At 38.4% G+C, this 25,370-nt stretch overlaps 1 protein-coding gene across 4 annotated transcripts in view; it reads right to left on the bottom strand.

The window, feature by feature from the left end:
* LOC141518282 (L-lactate dehydrogenase A chain-like) overlaps window positions 1-24,033 on the bottom strand; it is a 56,358-nt gene extending 32,325 nt beyond the window's left edge. The window contains exons 1-2 of one of the 4 annotated variants that reach the window (XM_074230151.1): window positions 23,908-24,033; window positions 20,747-20,881 (exon numbers count right to left, since the gene is read on the bottom strand). In XM_074230151.1, the coding sequence (XP_074086252.1) occupies window positions 20,747-20,872 (126 nt within the window). In that variant the 5' untranslated portion in view covers window positions 20,873-20,881; window positions 23,908-24,033. Of the gene's footprint in view, window positions 1-18,404; window positions 18,501-20,746; window positions 20,882-23,694; window positions 23,775-23,858 lie in introns of those variants that run through there. The other 3 variants (XM_074230150.1, XM_074230152.1, XM_074230153.1) reach the window with 3 other exon arrangements.
* Between the last annotated feature and the right edge of the window lie 1,337 nt (window positions 24,034-25,370).

Raw genomic sequence — 25,370 nt, forward strand, 5'->3', positions numbered from 1 at the left:
AAAATTTTTTTAAATGCTAAAAATTACCTTTTAAATTTCAGTTTTGTTTTAATATAATGGTATATAGTAGATTCAGATAATTATTTCAATTCCTTCTCTGTTCATCCTAAATTTGCTTTGTTCATTGTTTACTTTGGTAAGTTGATTTTATCTCTTTGTTTAACTAATGATTTGTCAATTTTTTTTGTCTTTTAAAAAAAACAAAACTTTCATCCTCAATAGAGATGAGCAATTTTCAGAGTAAGAATTCTAAACTATCAACAGACATATTAAAAAAAAACCTTACAATCACTATTAATTAAGAAAATGAAAATTAAAACCACTCTGAGTGAATAAAACATTGTACATCATAACAGCAACATTGTGTGATGATCTACTAAAACTGATCAGTGCTTGAGGATAAAGAACTAGTCTAAGACAATTCTAAAAGACTTGTGTTGAAAAAAGGCATCCACAACCAGAAAAAGAACTATGGAGACTAAATTAAAGCATACTACTTTCACTTTTTGTTTTTTTCTATTTCTCATGGTATTTTCCTTCTGTTCTGATTCTTTTTTCATACCATGACTAAGATGGAATATGTGTTATATGATTGTGCATGTATAACCCATATCATATTACTTGCTATTTTAGGAAGATAGGATGGAAGTGTAGGAGGAAGAAAAATTTTACAAAAATCAATACTAGCCCTGGAAGTCAGGGAGACCTGAGTTGAAATCCGATCTCAGACACAATAACTGCCTAGCTGTCTGACCTTGGGCAAGTCACTTAACTCCATTGCACTGCAAAAACCAAAAAAAAAAAAAAAAAAATCAATGTTGAAAACGATTTTTACATGTAATTGAAAAATAAAATAAGGGGCAGCTAGGTGGTGTAGTGAATAAAGCACTGGCCCTGGAGTCAGGAGTACCTGGGTTCAAATCCGGTCTCAGACACTTAATAATTACCTAGCTGTGTGGCCTTGGGCAAGTAACTCCATTTGCCTTGCAAAAAATTAATTAATTAAAATAAAAAAAAAAAACCTTAGCTACTCTGATCAAGACAATGACCTCATAAAATTCCAAAGGACCCATGGTGGAAAATACTATTCATCTTATTCACCTAACTCTGAATTCAGACTGAAGCATACTTTTAAATTTTCCTTTATTTTTATTTTGTATTTTGTATTTTGCTTTGTAAACAAAGTTAATATAGAATTGACTTCACATGTATAACTGGTATAACTGCTTGCTTCTCAAAGAGGGAGAATTCAAAATTTTTTCTTAATTCATTATTTAAAAATTTTTACATGCAATTGGAAAATATTCAATGAAATATTTTTAATGTACCTTTCCTAGGACCAACTTCTATTCTTTGAAGGCTTTTTAAGGCAATGTAAATTAGGAATACCAACTGGTGACAAAACAGTATCACTTTCCCCAACTGATAAATTGTTAAAGGATATGAACAGGCAATTTTCAGATTTAATATCTAGTCATACGAAAAAATGCTTTAAATCACCATTGAATAGAGAAATGCAAATTAAAACAACTCTGAAGAACCACCTCACATCTATCAGATTGGCTGCTAATAGGAGAGAAAATTATAAATGTTAGAGAAGATGTGAGAAAATTGGAACACTGATGAATTTTGTAGAAAAAATAGAAAAAAAAAAACTGTGTACATCCTTTGATCCAGCAAGTCTGTATGACAGAGATTAAAAAAAAAGAAAAAAGACCCATATGTACAAAAATATTTATAGCAGCTCTTTTTGTGAGTGCCCTTCAATTGGAGAATAACTGAAAAAGCTGTGGTATATGAATGTAATGAAATACTATTTTGTATAATGAGCAGAAAAACCTGGAAAGACCTACATGAACTCTTGCTGAGTGAAGTGAGCAGAAGTGGGAGAATATTATATACAATAATAGCAACACTCTGTGATAATCAACAATGATTGACATAGATCTTCTCAGTGGGTGGGAAAATACCTGGTGAAGTCCTCTCAGAGTTAAACATTTTAGTCAAGAAAACGTTGCATTCCAAGAGACATCCAGATCCTCCTGTTTTGCAATAAGACTATTTTTGCTAACAGGGTGGACATTCTGACCACAAAGTCTACTTCTTTCTAGGTAAGATAATTATGAGGGTCACTAGAATTTTTAAGTTATCTGATAAGAAAAAATATGAAAACATTTCATTCTTTTATGTCTGTTGTTGGGGTAATTTGGGGGGTAGATTTCCATGAATAGATTGCATCTCTGAAGACCCAACCTATGTGTTGAAAGAGAAGTGGGATTAGGGAGGGGGAATTGTGGATAGGATAAACTTGCTTTACCTTGCCTTTCGTGGCGCTCTAAGACACTATCTTGGTGTGTCTGGGAGACTGCCCATTTCTCAAGAAAAGGAAATAAAAACTTTTCTTTGCTCCAACCAGTTTCTGAGATTTTTCTCTCATACAGTTCTGGTGCACTGGCCGGGAAATAAACCCTCTCTTTGAGACTCTCCTAGACATGAATATGAGCAGGTGCCATGCCAACTATTTCAGTAACTCATAATTAAGTGCCCAGGCAGATCCCTTGAGGAGCAAGGGAAGAATCCTGGAGACTCAGTTCAAGGAAAATCGAAATTCCAAAGACTTCTGAAGGCAAAACAACAAGGGCAAAGGGCCCTGCTGCAGAAGTTGACCCAAAGCAACAGCACATTTGTGTACACAAGTCCAGGAAAACAGACCTGTGAGTCTGGAACCCAGACAAGGTCAATGAGTCTCTGGGTGACTTCACCTCAGCCTCCCTAAAGCAATTCAAGTCTGTAAGAAGAGAGTAGGGAAGCTTACAAGCAGTTTGAGTCTGTAGGGAGTCCAGGAAAAAGCCCCTAAGCAGCTCAATCCTGTTAAGGGATCTGGGAAACATCTCAAACATCTAAAGTACATAGAGATGGGAAGGTCAAATTCAAAAATAAGTGGCAAGGAACCACCATCACTCCCTGAAGTGCCAGCTGATAGTACTAGGGTTTAAACTTAATAATTGGAAAGAAATACCAAAGTAAAAAGGAAAAGTGCAGAATCTGATTAAATACTGTTGACCTGTAATTCTGTGCTGCCAGTATGATGCTTCCCCTTCCCCTTCTTCTTCCCTTCTCTGTCATTTGCAACCCTGTCTTGACTCTTAGCTCAACCTTGAGAAAGGAGGAACTAAGAAAAAGGATTAATTAATAAGAGAGAGAGAGAGAGAGAGAGAGAGAGAGAGAGAGAGAGAGAGAGAGAGAGATTGAGATTGTTTTATGAAGACTTGATAAAACAAGTGTTTAAAAAGGGGAATTTATTTGGAGTTATAAAAATTTCTAGAAAGAGAGACAATGAGTTATTACTAGATGTGTTAAATAGTGAAAGAAATGCTATTTTAAAATGAGTAAGTTTTGAGGAATCAAAGCACCTGGGAGGATGAGAGTCAAGTCTTTGTCCATTCTAAAGTGCATAAATTGCTTATATAGAAATGCCAGAAAAAGGGTGACTGGAGCATGTGCTGGAAAGAGTTGTTCATTTAACAGTATGAATCCAAGTTTATTTTATGTTAACATTATAGCTTTAGTTTATTAGTAAAAATAAAGATTCTGAGGGCAACTAGGTGGTGCAGTGGATAGAGCACCAGCCCTTGGAGTCAGGAAGACCTGAATTCAAATTCTGACTCAGACCCTTAATAGTTAACTAGCTGTGTGACCTTGGGCAAGTCACTTAATCCCATTGCTTTAAATAAAAAAAATTTAAAAAATTATATAGATTCTGATGTTATTTCATTTTCAAAATATTACAGAAAATAATTGGACAATTAAGAATTTAAGAACAGGGACAGCTAGGTGGCCCAGTGGATAGAGCACCGGCCCTGGAGTCAGGAGTACCTGAGTTCAAATCTGACCTCAGACACTTAATAATTGCCTAGCCATGTGGCCTTGGGCAAGCCACTTAACCTCATTTGCCTTGCAAAAAAATAAAGAATTTAAGAACAGAAGAACCCCCCAGAAGAGATGAAGGATTGTCTCCTTATGAGAGAAGTTATTTGATTTACTCTGAGGAGGGGGTCAGGGGATAGTCTAATTAGGCTATGGGATTTTTGAGTGGCTGTTTGTCTTCTCAAAAGTTATATCATTTAAAATCAAGAAGTGCTAAATATTAAAACCTTTGAAAGGACAGGTGTAGGGTCGGCTAGGTGGAGCAGTGGATAGAGCACCGGCCTTGGGAGTCAGGAGTACCTGGGTTCAAATCTGACCTCAGACACTTAATAATTACCTAGCCATGTGGCATTGGGCAAGCCACTTAACCCCGTTGCCTTGAAAAATCTAAAACAAAAAACAAAAAACAAAAAAAAAAAAACCAAGAAAGGAAAGGTGTATTGTGAAAAATGGAATCATGTATTACAATGTGGTCTATATAAGCTATAAAAGTAAAGTTATAAATAAGTAAATCAGTTAATCTACTTCAGAACAGCATGTACTACAATCAAAAGAAATATTAAGGGAAGTATTAAATTATATAGTCTGAATAATGAATGGGCATTAAAGACTTGGGAAGAGAAAAGAGGGTTCCAAGGAAAAATGAAGAGGCATAAAGTTGGGGCTCTCAAACCATTTGTGAAATACTAGTTAAAGCATGTGGAAAGAAAATATGAGAAGGTTTGTCTTTGTATAAGTAAAAAGATGGATTCTTGAAGCTTGATATGAAAGCATTTGATAGGTAAATTTTTTTATTATTTTATTATTGCTTCTTCAACTAGATAACTCTATAATGGGTTGATCTGTATAAAGTAATCTGAAGATACATGTAACTGAAGGGGTTTGTAAAAATGTACAATTTTGATTATATTATGATATTCCTAAATGTCTTAATATTAAGAAATGTAGGTCAATGAGGATAAAAAGCTCTTATAAGCTAGAGCATTGAGAAGTTAGAATTACATTGATAAAGATATGAATTTGCAAACTTTTAGGTTTTTGAAAGAAATAATTTAAGGTTTTTTGGATATGACTTGGAATTTATAAGATTGTTAAGATAAATATAAAATGGGGGGAGAAGCCAAGATGGTGACAGGAGAAGAGCCTCTCTTAGGTGCTCTCTCTCTATAATATTTACAAACTTTAAAATAATGACTCTAAATTTTCGAGAGACAGAACCCACAGAGAGATCCAGTGAGGCAGTTCTTCAGCCCAAGGGGAAAATAGCAGAAAGGCTCGGCTCCAGGGGTTAAGGAGCAACCCACTAGAGTGAAAGAACTTCAGCCTCCCAGAGGCAGCCCCAGGGCAGCTCACGGCAGCAGGGACAGTTTCCTGACATACACCCTAGGAGCACCAGGCACAATTGGGAACATCAGGAGAGGGACTTCTGCCAGAGCCAGCATATGAAGTCCAGCCCTCAGGGCACTCAAGAAAGCAGCATGGCCAAGACAGCCCAGATCCAGGAAAAAGAAGTAGGCAGAGCCACAGGAGCCCCCAGGCAACTGAGCCTTGAGTGCTCAGCATACCCAAGGTAGGGGAGTGGAGAGAGACTTCCAAGGTGTGTCCCCTGAACCTGGAAAAGGACTCTGGGGCTCTGACCGCATTCAAATCCTGATCACAGTCTAAGACTCCAATAGAACAGCAGGGCCCCACCCCCACCTCAGCCCTGTGGCAGAGGCTAATCTTGCAGTCATTCAGAGACCAGGAGGGAAGACAGAGCCTCACACACAGAGATCCTCGTGGGGGGTATGTCCCAATAATAGTCAAAAGCTCAGGAAGTACCCCAAAACCAGGCATAGGCTGGGGAAAGGAGTAAACAGAGAAAAAAGAGGAACACCATTGCAAAATACATCGTCTATATGATCCCAAGAACGATCAAAATACTCAATCTGAAGAAGCTCCTCCATCTAAAGACTCAAAGAAAAACAGAAATTGGGTTCAGGTTTTCACAGAGCTCAAAAAAGATTTTGAAAATCAAGTGAGGGGGATAGAAGAAAAATTGTGAAAAGAAATGAGATGTAGGAAAAACATGAAAAAGAAGTCAGCAGCTTAGTCAAGAAGATCCAAAAGAATGCTGAAGAAAAATAGCATGTTAAAAACGAGCATAGGTCAAGTGGATAAAACAGTTCAAAAAGTTATTGAGAAGAATGCTTAAAAAAGCAGAATTGGCCAGATGGAAAAAGAGATAAGAAAGCTCTCTGAGGAAAACAAATCCTTCAGATACAGAATGGAACTAAAGGAAGCTGCTGATTTTATGAGAAGTCAAGACCCAATACTTCAAAATAAAAAGAAAGAAAAATTAGAAGAAAACATAAAACATCTCATTGAAAAAACAACAGAGTACAACATGGAAACAAAATAAAGACTGACAGATTGCGTTCTATGGGGGGCTGGGGGAGGGAAGTAAGATTGGGAGAAAAATTATAAAACTCAAATAAAATCTTTAATAAAAAATAAATAAGCAGCTTGAAATAAAAAAAGAGAAAAAACAACTGATCTGGAAAACAGATTCAGGAAAGATAATTTAAAAATTATTGGGATACCTGAAAAAAAAACCCCAGGAATATTACAGCCAAGTTCCAGAACTCCCAAGTCAAAGAGAAAATATTACAAGCAGCCTGGAAGACACAATTCAAATATCATGGAGCTGCAGTCAGGATCACACAGGACTTAGTAGCAACTACATTAAAAGCTCAAAGGGCTTGGAATATAACATTCCTGAAGGCAAAAGAGCTTGGAATGCAACCAAGAATCAACTACCCAGCAAAACTGAATGTACTCTTTCAGGGGAAAAGATGGACTTTCAATGAACCAGGGGAATTTCAAATGTTACTGTTGGAATGGCCAGAGCTGAACAGAAGGTTTGATCTTCAAATACAGGACTCAGGTGAAGCATAGAGATTGGAGGAAAAGGGGAAAATATGAGGGACTTAATGATGATGAACTACATGTATTCCTGTACAGAAAAATGATACTGATAATACTCATAAGAAACTTCTCATTTAATAGAGTACAGAGAAGAAGCTTTTATAGATGAAGTGCAGAAGAGAGCTGAATTTGAAGATATAATACATTGTAAAAATGGAGTCAAGGGATAAAAGGGAAATGTATTGGGAGAAAAGAGGTGGAATAGGCTAGTGGTCAGATATAACAGATTTTCTTTTTTACTTAAAGGGGTTGGGATTGGTCAGTCCAGGACCACAGGGCTGGGTGGTTGCTGGGCTTTACGGGTGGCATGTGGGCTCGGGGCCTCTTGGCCTCAGGGCCACTCAGCTACACTACAGCACATTTAAGAAGAGGGACAGAGTGAAAGGAGAGAGAAAATATAGTGTATGGTAGAGGGGAAATATGAATGGAGGGAGTTGCGATCAGCAATGGCAACAGTGGAAAAATATGGAAGTAGCTTTTGTGATGGACCTATAAAGGCTTTGATTCACCTGCGACAGAGCTGGTGGTGCTGGAACACAGACTGAAGCACATTTATTATTATTATTATTATTATCATTATCATTATCATCATCATCATCATCATTTTTATTTGGGGAGGTTGCAGGACAAATGGGGTTGGGTGGCTTGCCCAGGGCCGCACAGCTGGGTGATTGTTGGGTGTCTACAGCTGGATTTGAGCTCAGATGCTCCTGACTCCAGGGCCGGTGCTCTGCCCGCTGTACTACCTAGCTACCCTTATCATTATTTTTTTAATTTTAATTTTTTTCTCTTTACTTTATTGTTCATAAGGGTCTATATTTGGGGGGTATTATGTTTACTCTTAAACAAGAATATTTTAGTAATGTATCAAAAAACAGCATTTGTACAAAAATAAAAATGTAACTTTTAAAAAAAAGATAAATATAAAGCAAATATTGTAACCATAAGGAGGAATTTTTACAAACATCTGGTCTTTTCTATGTTGCAAAAGTTCTAAGTAGTAAGGGAGATATATATGAAATTGAAATGTATAAACAGTAAACTCTGTATTAAGAACAGATTCCAACTAAATTTTGAGAATTTAAAATTTGTTTGTAATAACAATGAATGAATTGAAGTTTCATCTATCACATGTTTAACGCTTTGTTATGAGAAAATTAGAATACCTTGCCAACAGTTTATATCTCTCAAGGTCTTTTGGGCCCAGAGTGCTTGTAAAAAGCTTTGTTTTCCACCTTGTGTTTTATGAAAGAGAATATATGCAAGATCAAGGAATCTCAAGAAGAAAGATTTTCTTCTTTTTAAAAATAATCTTTTTGAGATCTTGTTCTACATAAATGTAACACTGCCTGACATAGTGATAGGTAAAAACTTTGCATTGGGGTTTTAAAATTAAATTAAGAATTAAATTTGGGAGAATCATATTTTCTTTTTGAAAATAAGAGTGTATTTGGGATAAGAGGTAAATAAGTTTGCAAAACAAAAATGTAATAGATATTTGTATTCAAAAGAAATTCAGTTATAAAGTTAACTTTAAGAGAACTTGTTTTGTTTTCCTTTAAGAGAATGAGATAACAGCATGGAAACCTTATATTTCATGTAGGTTATGAAATATTCAATTTTAAAGAAGTAAAATTGAAGATTTCTCCCCACCATGTTGATTGCAAACTTAGGAGGATTTAGTATACAAAGTTTGGAAAATTAAAAATTATGTATGTAACCTTAGGGTAAGTTATTGATAAGATGTTGTAAAGTTTTTATCAGTTATGCACTTTACTTTTTAAAAATACTATAATAATGTCAAAGTCTGGATCTCTGAATTTTTATTACTATATAAATATTTTGTTTTCCAATTATATATACAATAGTAGTTTCCACCTATCATTTTTTGATAAGGTTTTGAATTTTATACTTTTTCCCCCCACCCTCCCTTCTCTCTCCCCTCCCTTCCACACAAGGCAATCTGACCAACTTTACATTGTTTCCATGCTATACATTGATCAAAATGAAATTGAAAGAAAAAACATATGCTTGAGGAAAAAATAAATTAGAGACAGAAAAATTATGTAGTAGATGAGACAACTTTTAAGAAAATAGTCTTTGGTCTTTGTTTAAACTCCACAGTTTTTCCTCTGGATACAGATACCCTAAACTTATCCCTGATTATTGCACTGATGGAATGAGCAAGTCAATTAAGGTTGATCATTACCCCCATGTTGCTGTTAAGGCATATAATGCTCTTCTGGTTCTGCTCATCTCGATCTCTGATTTTTTTTTTTATTTTTAGGCTTTTGCAAGGCAAATGGGGTTAAGTGGCTTGCCCAAGGCCACACAGCTAGGTAATTTTTAAGTGTCTGAGACCAGATTTGAACCCAGGCACTCCTGACTCCAGGGCTGGTGCTTTATCCACTGTGCCACCTAGCCACCCCGATCTCTGAAATTTTTAAACAATGTGTTGGACTTTGCTCTAAATTCATAGGTCCGTGTATAAATGCAAAAATTAAGATTGTTTTGTAAAATCTAGTAGTATTATTTTGTTACATTTGGAATTAAAAACACTTGTTGAAAATTTAGAGACACCTAAGATGTTCTAATGGTTTGAAAGAATTCTAAAAGTAATGATTTATATTTCAAACATGGCCAATTAAACAGGTTTATTATAGAAAATCATTTACCAAGTTATATATGCAAATTGTGATTGTTGTTATTATATGTATATATCTCAAAACTGTGACTGCTTTGAAGTAAAAAGCACCTGAGTAACATGGGAAAGATAGAAATGATAATTTGAGATTTTTCTATGGCAATCTCTGGCTACTTGTTATGTGAGAAATTCTGGAGATGATCTCCTACCCAAAAGAAGTGTTTATTTACTGTGTAATACAGCAGGCTAGCAGGAGTTGTTCCAGGTAAGAGGCCCATTTATTCAGGAACAAAGCAGATATGATCTCAGGGGGAAAAAAAGAGAAATGTGGTTCTGAGATCAGAAATTAGTGCCACCAGAGGAACAGACCTTCTGTTTGAGTTATGGAACATATTGTGATAGGATTTTGTATATCAGAGAATACTCCAGATGATGGGGGAATTTGATTATAATCCATATTATAATTAGTATTCAATCTTTGTGAAGTAAATTTGCTTGGAGGTCTAATTAGATGGAATTACTATTTCAGACAATGGAATTTCTAACTTCCTGTGTTCTGTGTCTAATATCAAGTATGATCAGCAAAGGAAGTGCTGTAGGTCAGTGCTCTTCTGAAGTCCAGAAGCCCAGTGAAAGTTTGGAGAATAAAGGTGTCACCAATAGAGATGAAAAGCTGAAGGGGTGGCTTTTCAATGCAGCCTGAAGTTGGACCCTTTCTGACTTGATTTCCCCAAATGTGACACTTGAACAATGTCTCACCTGATAAATCTAAAATTGGATTAAGGAACTTGACTACCCACTTGACCTGTGGGGAAAAATGCAAAATTTTATCTATAAAGGAATTTTCCTTTTGATGGCCTGGATCTTTATAGTAAATTGCTATGAGCAAATCTGATATCAAAATTTTAGGTCAATTGGAGTTTAATAGCTAGATAGGCTAGTATGTGGTTTTAACTTCTGCTGTTAGCTATATGTACTGAGAAGAATTAAGATCTCTTGATTTTATGTTAGAAGGGAAATTTAGTTAAAACTACAAAACCTTTTTATTCTTAAGATACAATTCTGCACACTAGAAGTTTCAAGTTCTAATTTAAGGAAGGGAATGTAAGTCAGTTTGTTGAGTACATCAGGAGAAAACTCACCTATAATATATTTAAGAACATTTTGGGAAGAGAAATTCATTTTAGTTAAGGATGCTTGAGTAATATTTTAATAAGGAGCAAGAAGTTAAGACTATGTCACTTGCTGGACACTTTTTATACTAAGAATCACCTAATGTATATGTTATAAACTCAAATTAATCTGGCAATTTTCAGCAAATCACTAGTACGGTTTAACTAAGGAAGTTTTATTTTGTGAGAGTACAGTATGTATATCAACATGACAGTGAATAAGTCAAAATGTAAATTGTAATAGCTCCAGAATTTTATTGTCTAAATAGCAAAAACATGAGCCTTGAGATGTTGTGTTAAGTTCATTTACCAGAAGCAAAGATCTCAATGAGTCATTTGAACTGGAGAGAATTTTTTTGGAATGGACTCTGAAGATACAGAAAAATATTCAAAGTCTCCAGGGAAAAAGAAAAAGACTAGGCCTCTCCATCACCCAAGAAGAAGATGAGTTCATCTTAAATCTTCTGTTTGTTACCTGTCCATTGCCAAGAAGAAAATGGGTGCCAATTGAATAGGAAGGGAGAACAGAACCTGAGGGGAATGATGATGTGAGAATCTTGCTGAGGGGGATGTGTCAAGGGGGATGTGTCAAGGGGGATGTGTCAAGGATAATGTGAGAGGATTTCAGATAAAATTATATGTATATATGTATAACACACACACACACACACACACACACGTATTTAAATAAAGAGGGGGAATTGAGTGGGAAAATTCTGGTGTGAAGTCCTCTCAGGATTCAAGAAAACATGGCAGTCCAAGAGATCCAGACCCTCCTGTTTTGCAATAAGACTATTTTTGCTAACAGAGAGGACATTCTGACCACAAACTCTGTCTTTTTAGTTAAGATAGTTATGAAAGTCACTAGGATCTTTAAATTACTTCACCAGCTGGTGGGAAAAATATTACAAAAACATTTCATTTTTTTCTTTGTGTCTGTTGCTGGGGTAGATTTCCCATGAATAGACTGTACCTATGGAGACTTAGCTTATGGGTTGAAGGAGAAGGGGGCAGGGGAGGGAAGAGGAACTGTGGATAGGGTATATATAAACTTGCTTTACCTTGCCTTGTGCAGCTCTCTGACACACTATCTTGGTGTGTCTGGGAATTTGCCCTTTTCTAGAGAAAATTTAAAAGAAAACCTTTCCTTTGCTCAGACCAGTCTCTGAGATTTTTATCTCAACACACATCAGCAATACAATGATTCAAGATAATTCCAAAATACTCGTGATGAAAAATGCTAATCAAAACATGCTATTTTCATTTTGTTTTTTATTTTTTCCTTTTTTGTGGCTTTTCCCTTTTGTTCTGATTCTTTTTCACAATATGACTTGTGTAAATATGGTTAATATGATTATTAAACAGCATCATTTTGTTTTTTAATTTATTTAAGGCAATGAAGTTAAGTGACTTGCCCAAGATCACACAGCTAAGCAATCATTAAGTGTCTGAGGCCAGATTTCATGAGCTCAGCTACTCCTGACTCCAGGGCCAATGCTCTATCCACTGTGCCACTTAGATGCCCTCAAAATAGCATTACTTCTGCTAGGCATATTAGAAATATTAATTTTGTTCAATATGTAGAAATAGTCCTCAAATCAAAAGATCTATGAAATCAAATATTGTTTCATTCCACATAATAAATATAATTATTTATAATAAATAATTTTCTATTGTATGTGCTTTTATAAACAACTTGGTAGAATATAGAATACTTGTGATATTGTAATGTACACACTTTATTGTATATTATTAAACTGATTCAACCTGAAAATAAACATTAATTCTGCAGTGTCATTTTATACAATTCAGACTGGCAAAAATGACCCAAAAAATGACAACTGTAGAAGGGACTAAAGGAAAACAGGTACACTAATATACTATAATTGTATAATCGGTCCAGCTCTTCTAAAGAGCAATTTAAAAATATATTCATGAAGTCCCTACTCAGCCTATAATCCAAAGGTAAAAGAAAAGGATCTACTAATAACATCAATAATATTAATAAGCTAGCATTTCATAAAGTATCTTGCATACACTATCTCATTTAATTCTTAGGATAACCCTGGAAGCTAAATGCTTTTGCTGATGAGAAAAGCTGAGAGGATCTAAGAGGATCTTTTATCTAGAGTGAGAGCAAGATGTTAAGTATCTGAGGTAGAATTCATTCAGACACATTCAAGAGTATAGTTTATGCCAGGTTTTTGTAATGACTTTAGAGACCCTGCCCAGCAGTAGTTAAGACAAGGATGCTGAAGTCAAATACTATGTATTTGGAAAGGAATCCAACAGGGCAAATGCAGCAGAAATTGCATTATATTTGAGCCCACTCTTCTCAGAAACTGAAATGATTTAAAGTTATAAGCCAACCAACCTGTTCCTGTTCTTGTTATGTCTTTTCAAGTAATTTCTTTTCTTAAGAGTTAACTAGGGGCGGCTGGGTGGCACAGTGGATAGAGCACTGGCCCTGGAGTCAGGAGTACCTGGGTTCAGATCCAGTCTCAGACACTTAATAATAGCCTAGCTGTGTGGCCTTGGGCAAGCCACTTAACCCCATTTGCCTTGCAAAAAACATTAAAAAAAAAAAAGAGTTAACTAATGTTACTTGGTTACAAACTGGGGAACAGTCACTAACAGTTAACTGTATGAGGGAGGCACACTGGAATGGAGGAATGGAACTGATAACATTAAGCGAATGAACTTCAGAAAAGCCCGGAAAGATCTGCATGAACTCACACTGAATGAAGAGAGAAGAACCAGATCACTGTACACTTTAACAACAACACTATGAGATGATCAATTATGAGGGACTTAGTTCCTCTTAGCAATTCAGTGATCAAGAACAAGCCTAAAAGGAAAATCCTAACCACCTTCAGAGGAAAAACCTATGGAGATTGAATGCAGACCAAAGTTTTATGGGTTTTTCTTTTTCTTATAGTATTTTTTCCTTTTAGTTCCGATTCTTCTTTCACGACATGGCCAATATGAAAATATGTTAAACATGATTATTCATGTATAACCTATATTAGATTACTTGCTACCATGGGGAGATGAGGGAGGAATGGAGGAGGGAGGGGAGGTAGAAAATATGAAACTCAAAGGCTTACAAAATGATGAATGTTGAAAATTATCTTTGCATGTAATTGAAAAATAGATTAACATTCCAAAAAAATTTATGCCATTTTCATAACACAAAAAAGAAGATAGTCTTCAGGGATATTCCTAGAATTCTGAGGGTCAGATATAGTTGACTAAGCTCCAAAGAATATGTTCAGAGCCTCACAACATATGCTTACACATTCTTTATTCCACTTTCATTATGCAAGGTAAAGTTCCACACAATATCTGCTTTCTCCTCTGCCCTATTAAATATTAATTCATGAAGGAGGAAGTACATTGGTGTAAAAGTTACCCTTTTTAACTCATGGGGTATAGTCTTGCACCATATTCAATTACATTCACCACTTGTCTATTTGGTCCATCATTCTTCAGAGCAGTCACCTCTACCACCTCACCCCTCCAATCTGGATGCTTTTGGAGGGCCTATTTATCCCCTTTTCCTGGAGTGGGAGGTGGTCTGGGAATCATGAAGCTTAATGGAAGAAAGGTTCTCCTAAGATGCCCATTTCTTCCCAAAAAGTAAGGCCCCCATCACATACCACCCCCCTGAAAGATTGTATCACATCAAAATCTCTTATGTTATTACTCCTTTTAGGGTGAGATCTACCTCCTACTCTTCCCCATTCAAGTTCTTGTACTTAACCCAGCAGATTAAGAGAGAATAAATCTCTTCCTTCTCTCTTAGTTCTCCCTTCACCAGCTGGTGTGTGTGTGTGTGTGTGTGTGTAATATATAGCATGTGTACAATAGTGGTAGTTTTGGTGAAGGAAATTCAAAAGAGATCAGTTTCTAATCCACACATTAAACAGAAAGTGAATGTCTAAATTATGAGATGCTATTTGAAGGGCAGTTAATGAAATTGGTCTAGTAATATATATTTCAAATAGGCCCTAAAGATGGACAATAAGCCCAGGCCCACATTGAAGAGGAGGAAAACAACATCACCAGATTTCATTTTGGAAAGATACAATACTTCCAGTTGTCCCAATCTACTCCCTGATACAAAAATCCATTTTTTTACACCAATATTATCTTAATGTTCCGATTTTGTTGCAAATTGCACACAAGTTCTAAAAAATAAACATTTCCAGTGACTAAAGTAATGGAATGGTGTGTCTAATGGAGAAAAGGAGGTTTCAGCATACTACCAACTATGATTTGCACAAGACAAGGTTCCTCGTATAATGAGAATGAGTGAAGACATTACTGCATTTGAGTAGATCATAATGGATGTTAACATGAACCACAAAAAGAAAAGGCATGGATAAGTTCTGCCATGTGAAAAACATGTCCAATATTGACTATTACAGATATACTAAAATGCAATTTCCCAAAGAGTAATTTCAAAATATCAATAGGGAGATGTCAATAGAGATGAGATATTTAGTCCTAAAGGAGGGCAACAAACCGAGAGGCAATGGGGAAGGGACAAAATATCTAAATATGGAGAAGAGGCACAGAAAGGATTTCTTTCTTAAAAATTTCCTCAATTGCTAATTTAGTTTTACCAATGATCTAATGGGTTTATTTGAAGGTAAATTATGTTTAGTTCATAAATTTAGATTTTGGTTTAAGCAAGAATTCAAACTATGAAAAAGCCTATTTATAAAAAATAAATTGGAAGCAATCTAATTCACAATCTGACTTGTACTCCACTTTACAGGTATAACGTCATCACACATACAACAAAAATACATTTCCACTTTCTTAACAATATTATAAATGTGTTTGGTTTCCTCTTTGGTTATTCTGAAGAACTAACCTGTCACAATATAGACTTTTGGCAGGCCAGGCATCACTCGGCCCAGCTGTGGCTGCCAGTCAACTTTAGCTTGATTCAGCACTGAAGGCAGCTGCCACCAACTATTTATAAAGTGAGGGCTCAGACACTTCCTAGGTCTCTTTTCTGCCTCGCTTTGCTACCATATTCTCTCTTCCTGCTTCTCCCAGTGCAAAGACTGGGTGTATAGTGTGTGAGGAAAAGCAAGAAAGTTTGTCTAGACCACAAAGTCCACAAAAGGGAGTACTATATACTGATGGCTACAAAGGTAGTTTGGGACCAGGTTGGGAAAGATTTAAATGCTAGAGAGCTTATATATGATTCTAGAGGGAGCTACTCAAGCTTGACCAGGGGAACAGCATAGTTGTGGGAGGGACATGGTCAAGCCTGGACACATTCCAGAGACAGTAAGGGAGTTCAGTGGATAAATCATTGGGATGGAATCAGAAAGGCCTTAATTCAAAAAGCGGGCCTTTGCAGGACTCTGGGCAAGTCACTAGGCTTCTGTCTCCATCAATGTCCCCTACCGTAAAACTAAATTAACTACCCATCCACCTCTCAGAATATCTGTAAAGTGCTCAGACCTTAGAAAGCACTGAATCAATGCTGGTTTCCTTTGTTCCTTCATTCCCTACGTTTCATCAGACCCTAAAGTGCAAGAGGAGGAGCTTGGATTAACAGCTGCTGGACAGCATCCTGAAATCGAGGCAGCAGAGCTGCTCCTATACAATTCAATGCTCTGTGCCAGTCAGGCAGCCCTAGTCTTCCCATGGACAAGTGGGTACACCACCGTCTCCCAGCCCAAGTATTGTGAGAGAAAAAAGACCAGGAGAGATCACAAAGCTCAACTGAACAGAACCAGGTTTTCTATCACCTCACAAGCTATATACAGGAGAGTCCTTAGCTTGTGGGTCACTCGCTACCTGAGATTAGAATGGCCATGTAGTTGTCCATGGCCCAGGTAACTCTGGAGAACATGTGGAAGATGAATTGGATAGGCAAGACACTGGAATTGGGAGACCAGGGAGACTATTATCTTGGATAAGCTTATAGAGACTATGACCAAGATCATAATTCAGGAGGACCGAAGGGAGTCAGGTGGTGCAGGGATCTCATGTAGGACCTGGAGTCAGACACTTTTAGGATGCATCCACCACTTTCTCTCTCTAAGGATTTCAGCAAGGGGATAGATAGGATTCATCTTGTTTTCTCCCTACCCTACACTCCCTACAAAAGATGTATTTAAGTAAACCTGAAAGTGTACATCAAGTCCTGGTTGTCATTTCCACTGTCTCCTTCCTTGAGCACAGATACCTGAACAAAAATCATAAGAAAGGGATTTATACCCTTGCTACCTTGTTAGTACAAGAGATCCAGAAAGCAAATTATTATCTCCACAATAGGAAAACATTTTCCAAACTGTACTTCACAGAGAAAAGCACTACACTGAGACCTCTGAAACAGAAAGGGAGCCAAACATTGTTGGTGGAGTTGTGAACTGATTCAACCTTTCTGGAAAATTATGCCCAAAGGGCAATAAAACTGTATTTACCCCTCGATCCAGCAATTCCACTACTGAGTCTGTGAACTGAAGACATCATGAAAGAGGGTAAAAATTCCACATAAACAAAAATATTCACAGTAGCTCTTTTTTTTAGTCCAAGAATTGCAAATTGAGGGGATGTCCATCAATTGGGGAAGAGCTGAATGAAATGTGGCAGATGTATGTGATGGAACACTATTGTTCTAGAAGAAATCATGAGGGACAGGACTTCAGAATAGCCTGGAAAGATTTTCATGAACCGATGCTGAGTGAGATGAGCAGAACCAGAAGAACATTGTATATGCTAACAGCAACACTGGGCGATGATCAACCCTGATGGATCTGTTCATATCAGTGTAAATAAGCAAAGACAATTTTAAAAGATTTTTGGAAAATACCATCCAGATCTAGAAAAGGAATATTATCTTCAATTCTTAAGATGTCTTATTATGTTATTTTTCCCTCTTTAATGTTTTCTTTCTTCCATTTGGATTTGATTCTTCTCTCACATGATCAATATTGATCTATTTTAGAATGATTATAAATGTAGAGTCTGTATCAGAGTGTTTTCTATCAGGAGGAGAGAGATGGAAAGGAGGAAGGGTGAAAAATTTATTTAAAACTCAAGACCTCACCAAATAAATGACTGGAAAAAAAGCTACCAACGCATGTAATTGGAAAAAACAAAATATTGTCTTTCTACTAGTCTTTCCTAACTCTGAAAGTTAATGACTTCAAACAATTCTGCCCTGCCCCTTAAATTCAATTAATTCCCAAATCAAAAAGATATCTTCTTCAAAGTGCTGTGGCAACAGATAATGAAGCAGCAGGTGTGGAAACACTGGGAGCTGTGGGCACAACCCTGCACACAGGTGGCACAAGCCACAAGGGTCATCTTCTAAATGGAAGCAGCAGTGGAATTCAGCAGCTTCCCCCAGGGTATCTGAGTAGCCTTTTTAAAAGACTTCACTTGTCATCTCCTGGTGTGAGTAAGGGGCTAGGAAAAGGTCCCTTAAAAATTGTCTGCTTCACCCAATCCTGGCCTATTTACTTCAGAGGCAGCAGGGATCCCATCCTATGGTGGGAACAACAAAAAAAAATGCACGAACACTTTTGCAAAGATGATTCTACTCACTATCAGGACACAAAGAGCACATGCTGATAGACAACACGAAATCCAGTAAATGTGAATGATGAACAGTTCTGGTTGCTAGAGAGCTTTTAACAGGCATCAAGTCCAAGACAGCTTACCAAAAGTCGGAGTTGGATACATCTTTCTCAGAAGTGGCCTCAGTGAAGAGGAGCACAATGGAGCAGGGGTAGGTTTTGCCATCAAAATTAATCTAGTCAACAAGCTTGTATGCCTAAAAAGAGGAGTAAATGATAGGCTCATGACGATGAGATTGCCACCTGCAGGAAAACACCATGCCACCATTATATGCCTATGCTCCCATAATAACAAACCTTGATGAGGTCACAAAAAATTTTTATCAAGATGGGGACTCTTATCATCAATATACCAAATGAGGATAAGTTTATAATTCTGGGTGACTTTAATACTAGAGTAGGCTCAGACTAACATATATTGCAGGAATTTCTTAGAAGGGAGTTGAAAACAGCAATAGCAATGATCACCTACTACTGAAGGTTTGCACATCTCATGACCTTCTCATCATACATATATACTGTCTTCCATTTACCTAAACACAATAAGACTTCCTAGATGTACACCAAAGCAAACTCTGTGTGTGATTGTAAGGAGAAGAGACAGATGGGATGTAAGAGTGATGAAAACAGGCAATCTGTGGTGCAGAGTGTTGGACTGATCACAGACTAATCCTCTCCAAGCTAAATATTCACATTCAACCAAAGCAGCAACCCCCTAAAGTGGAAGGAGAGTAAGTGATTTTTTTTTTTTATTAGCAGATGACTGTGCACTCAATGCAGTCCCTGAGGCTGGGATGCAACAAAGTATAGATCGATTCTCTGCTGCTTGGGCTAATTTTGGCCAACAATTAATACCCAGAAAATAGAGGCTCTCCACCAGTCAGCACCACACCATCCCATACATGGAACCAGCAGTTACAGCAAACGGAGAAATTGTGAAAGCTGTGGATAAGTTCACTTACTTTGGCAGTGTACTCAGTCATTTACTCAAGACATGACAAGGTTAGCATGCACAGTTCAAAGTTAGCTCAGTGCTTTGGAGGCTCCTAAAGTGTGGGAAAGAAGAGGTATAATACTGCCCACCAAACAGAAGGTCTGCAGAACTGCTGCGCTGACCCTATTGTTGTTATGCTTGTGGAATACAAAAGCATACCAATATAACAGCACCATGCTAGAAAACTGAACTGCTTCCATTTGACTTATCTTAGAAAGATTCAGAAGATCATCTGGCAGGATAAGGTACCAGATACTGAGGTTCTTTCTGGAGGTAAACTGTTAAGCATTAAAACTCAGTTACTGTGGAGAGTCCAAGTCCAATGAGCTGGGTAATGTTATTTGAATGCAAAACATACATATGCCCGTTTTTCTTTCGAAGAAGTCATGCAAGGCAGGCACTCATATACTGGTCAAAAGAACAGATATAAGGACACTGTTAAGGTGTCTGAAGAATCTTGAAGTTGACTGAATGACATGGGAGATACTGGCATGGCCCAGCATGGTAAGCCAGTTTTAAAAAAGGTATTGTGTAATACGAATAAGCAGAATTGCAGTAGGCCAAAAGAAATGAGAGAAGCACCAATTAGAAACTATCTCTATGGGGCAGCTATGTGGTGTAGTGCATAAAGCACCGGCCCTGGAGTCAGAAGTACCTGGGTTCAAATCCAGTCTCAGACACTTAATAATTACCTAGCTGTGTGGTCTTAGGCAAGCCACTTAACCCCATTTGCCTTACAAAAACCTAAAAAAAAAAAAAAACAAAAAAAACCTATCTCTATCCTAAATCATCATACAAACTGTTTATGCCCAACCTGTAGTAAAGGCTCCCAAGCTTGTTTTGGTCTAATCAGCTATGGTGGGATACACTTGATTCTGGCATAAAGATATCATTTTGGTTCTCTTTGAGAACAAAGTACAACCAGTGTTCTTTTGAATTTTTAAAAAGTCAATTTTATTTTATTTTCTACTTCCAGATTCTCTCCTACTTTCACCCCTCCCCCACCCATTGAGAAAGCAAGAAAATATCTTCTGAATGTTTAAGCATTTTCTGTGATAGAGAAAATTAACAATATTAAACTAATATCCATACAGTACCTTTCCTAGAAGGGATCCAGTTACCTACTTTTGGGAAGGCTCCTAGGTATACACTTTACCTAAGATCTGTCTTAGAAATTCCCCCAGTTACTTCAGGGCAAGGGCAATAATCCAGAGAAAAAGTCTAATTCCCCTCTTTAGGGTCAGGTTGCCTCAGGATGAACCCCCTTCAAGTAATCTGAAGCTCCTTCTGGGAGGGATGTCCCTTAGCCAAAAGACCTTTTGATAAATCACATGAGAATCCTGAAGCCACTCTCTCTGACCTTATGACTTTCCACTTTTGTCAAAGTGTCACCACTTGTGCCACTTTATTTCTTGCTAGGCCTATTACTTACCTTAAGTAAGATACTGATGGCGCATGCCATGCCAACAGCACCACACCCAACAATGGTGATCTTACTTTGAGCACATGACTCTTCTTTTACAAGATTTTCAATCAGCTTTTCTTTGACTGTTGCCATTTTGGAAATCTGAAAGGGAGATTTTCAGTAATTTTACAGTAGAAGTTAACCAGAATCAGTGAACTGTCACCAAAATTATAAAATTGTATTAACCATCCAAAATATTAATCTGAATAACTGTTTAAAGCCCATGGGGTACCCAAGGGTATAAAAAGTCAAAATATCCAAAGGTATAGAAACAAAACAATGGGAAAATAAAGCCAAACAAGAATAGGTCAGAAAAACAAATTGATGTCTTAACAATTACAAGACAATTGTGGGGACAGCTGAGTGTTGCAGTGGATAGAGCTCCTGGCTCTGGAGTCAGGAGGACTTGAGTTCACATCTGACCTCAAACACTTAATACTTACTTAGCTGTGTGACCTTGGGCAAGTCACTTAACTCCATTGCCTTACAAATTTTTTTTGATTTTATTTGAGTTTTACAATTTTTTCCCTAATCTTCCTCCCCCCCCCCCCCCAGAAGGTAGTCTGCTAGCCTTTACATTGCTTCCATGGTATATGGTAATCTAAGTTGAATGTGATGAAAGAGAAATCATATCCTTAAGGAAGAAAAATAAAGTATAAGCGACAGTAAGATATAAGTTCTTTAGCAGATTTACATAATAAGATAACAGCTTTTTTTTTCTATATTAAAGATAGTAGTCTTCAGTCTTTGTTCAAACTCCATGATTCTTTCTTTGGATACAGATGGTATTCTCCATTGCAGATACCCCCAAAACTGTGCCTGATTGTTGCAATGATGGAATAAGCAAGTCCATCAAGATTGGTCATCGTCCCCATGTTGCTATTAGGGTGTATGGTGTTTTTCTGTTTCTGCTCATCTCACTCAGCATAAGTTCATGCAAATCCCGACAGGCTTCCCTGAATTCCCATCCTTCCTGGTTTCTAACAGAATAAGTGTTCCATGGCATACATATATACCACAGTTTGTTAAGCCATTCCCCGATTGAAGGACATTTACTTGATTTCCAATTCTTTGCCACAACAAACAGGGCTGCTATGAATACTTTTGAACAAGTGATGTTTTTACCCTTTTTCATCATCTCTTCAGGGTATAGACCCAGTAGTGGTACTGCTGGATCAAAGGGTATGCACATTTTTAGCTTTTGCACAGACAAAACCACTGTAACCAATATCAAAAGGAATGGTAGTAAACTGGGAAGCAATCTTTATAACTAATGTTTCTGACAAAGGACTCATTTCTAAAATATACAGAGAACTGAGTCAAATTTTAAAAAAAGGCCATTCCCCAATTGACAACTGGTCAAAGGATATGCAAAGGCAATTTATGGATGAGATCAAAACAATCCATAGTCATATGAAAAATTGCTCTAAATCATTACTTATTAGAGAAATGCAAATTAAAGCTTCTCTGAGATACCACCTCACACCTCTCAGACTGGCCAATATTATCAGAAAAGATAACGATCATTGTTGGAAGGGTTGTGGGAAATCTGGGACACTATTACATTGGTGGTGGAGCTGTGAATTCATCCAACCTTTCTGGAGATTAATTTGGAACTATGCCCAAAGGGCAACAAAAATGTGCATACCTTTTGATCCAGCAATACCACTACTGGGTCTATACCCTGAAGAGATGTACAAAATTGTACAAAAATATTCATAGCAGCCCTGTTTGTGGTGGCAAAGAATTGGAAATCAAGTAAATGTCCTTCAGTCGGGGAATGGCTTAGCAAACTGTGGTATATGTATGTCATGGAACACTATTGTTCTGTTAGAAACCAGGAGAGATGGGGATTCAGGGAAGCCTGTTGGGATTTGCATGAACTGATGCTGAGTGAGATGAGCAGAACCAGAGAAACACTGTACACCCTAACAGCAACATGGGGGTGATGATCAACCTTGATGGACTTGCTCATTCCATCAGTGCACCAATCAGGGACAATTTGGGGCTGTCTGCAATGGAGAATACAAAGACCAAGAACTATTACCTTTAACTTAGAAAAAAAAAAACTGATATCTTATTGTCTGATCTTGCTATTTCTTATACTTAATGTTTTTTCCTTAAGGATATGATTTCTCATCACACTCAATTTGGATCAATGTATAACATGGAAACAATGTAAAGACTGACAAATTGCCTTCTGTGGGGGTGGGGGAAGGAAGTAAGATTAGGGAAAAAATTGCAAAACTCAAAATAAATAAAATCTTTATAAAAAAAAAAAGGTGTGCACATTTTTGTTGTTTTTTGGCATCATTCCAAATTTCTCTCCAGAAAGGCTGGATGAGTTCACAGCTCCACCAACAATGTAATTACGCCCCAGATTTCCCAGATGCCTTCCTACAATGATCGTTATCCTTTCTGGTCATATTGGCCAATCTGAGAGGTGTGAGGTGGTACCCCGGAGAAGCGAGTTAATCTGCATTTCTTTAATAAGTAATGATTTGGGGCAATTTTTCATATGACTGTGGATCGCTTTGATCTCCTCATCTGTAAATTGCCTTTGCATAGCTTTTGACCCTTCTTACGAATTTTTTTTAAAAAGACAATTGTGTGTCTATTCCTCTTTTCTCTGACACTTTTTGCTATCCTCAAAACCTTCCCCTCTCCCTTCCTTCCCACCGCAGCACCCCAAAATACTTTGAGGCCCCCTAATTCATCAGCCTTTCTTTTTTTGATTACAGATTTTATTTGGGTTTTACGGCTTCCCCGCATCTTGCTTCCCTCCCCCACCCCCACAGAGGGCAGTCTGTCAGGCTTCCCATCTTCCGACTCTCCATTCTTCACAACCCCCCATGCTTCCCCTCCAAAGCCTGGGGGGCTCCCTGGGCCAGGTTGGAGGCTCTTGGGGGGCGCACCTGGGTCACATCCCCCCTCGGCTCTGGGCCTCTCCCTGGGGGGTCCTTGGCCTCAGCAGACTCGGGGCTCCCCTCAGGGAGGGGGTTGGGGGGAGGCCTGAATCCCGTTTGGCGCCGCCCGCCCGGCCCGGCCCCGCCCGGCCCGGCCCGGCAGCAGCGCTCACCCCCGGCCGGCGGCGGCCCCGCTGCACCGGCCTCTCGCAGGACACCCACCGGCCTTAACAGACTCCCCGAGCTTCGGCCGCCCTCGAACAACGGCCGTTAGGGCCACGCGCCGGGCTGCTCGCGCACGCGCACCAGCCTGGGCCACCGCGCTACCGCTTGCGCTTGCGCAAACCCGCGCTGTTCCCGCGAGCTTTGCCCGGAGGGGGTGGCGCCTCAGAGCGCCTGCGCACCGGGGAGTGCAGGCCCATGCTGAAGAAAGAGGCGCCTTCCGGTTTCGGGGACTGCCGCCCCTCGGGTGCCTCCCACCTGCTTCCTCTAGGCTGGTGCACCTGGCAGCCCCCGAGGGAGTGGCATGGGGAGGGGAACTAAAGGAATCTGGCACCAGCTGCTTGGAGAAAGGCCTTTTGGGGTTCTGTACCTCCAGGTGCCCGGCCAGCCAAGTCCCCCAGCAGTGCCAGGTGCCACCAGAGGATACAAAGGAGCCCGCCTAGGAGACTAAGCTAGTCTTATTGCCTTTCTCCTGAATTGAGGATGCTCATCTATTTTTCCAAAATATAATTGGAGAAGGGGCGACTAGGTGGCACAGTGGCTAGGGCACCGGCCCTGGAGTCAGAAGTACCTGAGTTCAAATCCGACTTCAGACCTAGCTGTGTGGCCTTGGGCAAACCACTTAACCCCATTGCCTTGCAAAAAAAAAAAAAAAATCTAAAAAAAAATACACAGAAGAAAATCTAAGAAAGCTAGGAGAAATCACAAATAGAAAGTTTTGAAAGGTCTATGTTGAATTTACATATACTTAAAAAAAGCAAACTATTAACAGCCTTGCAGCTTCAAGTATGATCTTTTTTTGTTTTGTATATATAGATAGGGACTCTGGAGTTGATGATGGTGTTTATTTGTCCTTCATTCCGCGACAACAGGGAGGTGATGCCATGACAAGTACATGAACTGGATTTGAGTGAGGTGGAACTGTGCTAAGTCACCAGCCTCACTTTCTCCTCTGGAGCCATCTAGGTCCAGTGGCTAGATATAAGTCAGGACAACTGGACATTGTCCTGGATGGGAGACAATCAGGATTCAGCTAGATGGCACAATGTTTAGAGCACTGACCTTGAAGTCAGGAATTCGAATCCAGCCTGTCACTTAACTTTTACTGTGTGACCTTGGGCAAGTCACTTAATCCTAACTGCCTCTCCTCCAGGGCCATCTCCAGTCATCCTGATCCAGATGGTTCCAGAGGAGAAAGTGAGGTTAGTAACTTAGCCCAGCCCCTTCCCCCACTCAAATCCAACTCACATGCTTGCCATGGCCTCGGCTCCCTAATGTTGTAGTCTTCTTTGAAAATGAAAGAAGGGGAGTGGCTATGTGGCACAGTGGATACAGCACCGGCCCTGGAGTCAGGAGGACCTGAGTTCAAATTCAGTCTCAGACACTTAATAATTACCTAGCTGTGTGGCCTTGGGCAAGCCACTTAACCCCATTGCCTAGCAAAAACTGAAAAAAAAAGTGAA

Source organism: Macrotis lagotis, chromosome 3 (assembly GCF_037893015.1).
Source record: "Macrotis lagotis isolate mMagLag1 chromosome 3, bilby.v1.9.chrom.fasta, whole genome shotgun sequence".
Taxonomy (NCBI): domain Eukaryota; kingdom Metazoa; phylum Chordata; class Mammalia; order Peramelemorphia; family Peramelidae; genus Macrotis; species Macrotis lagotis.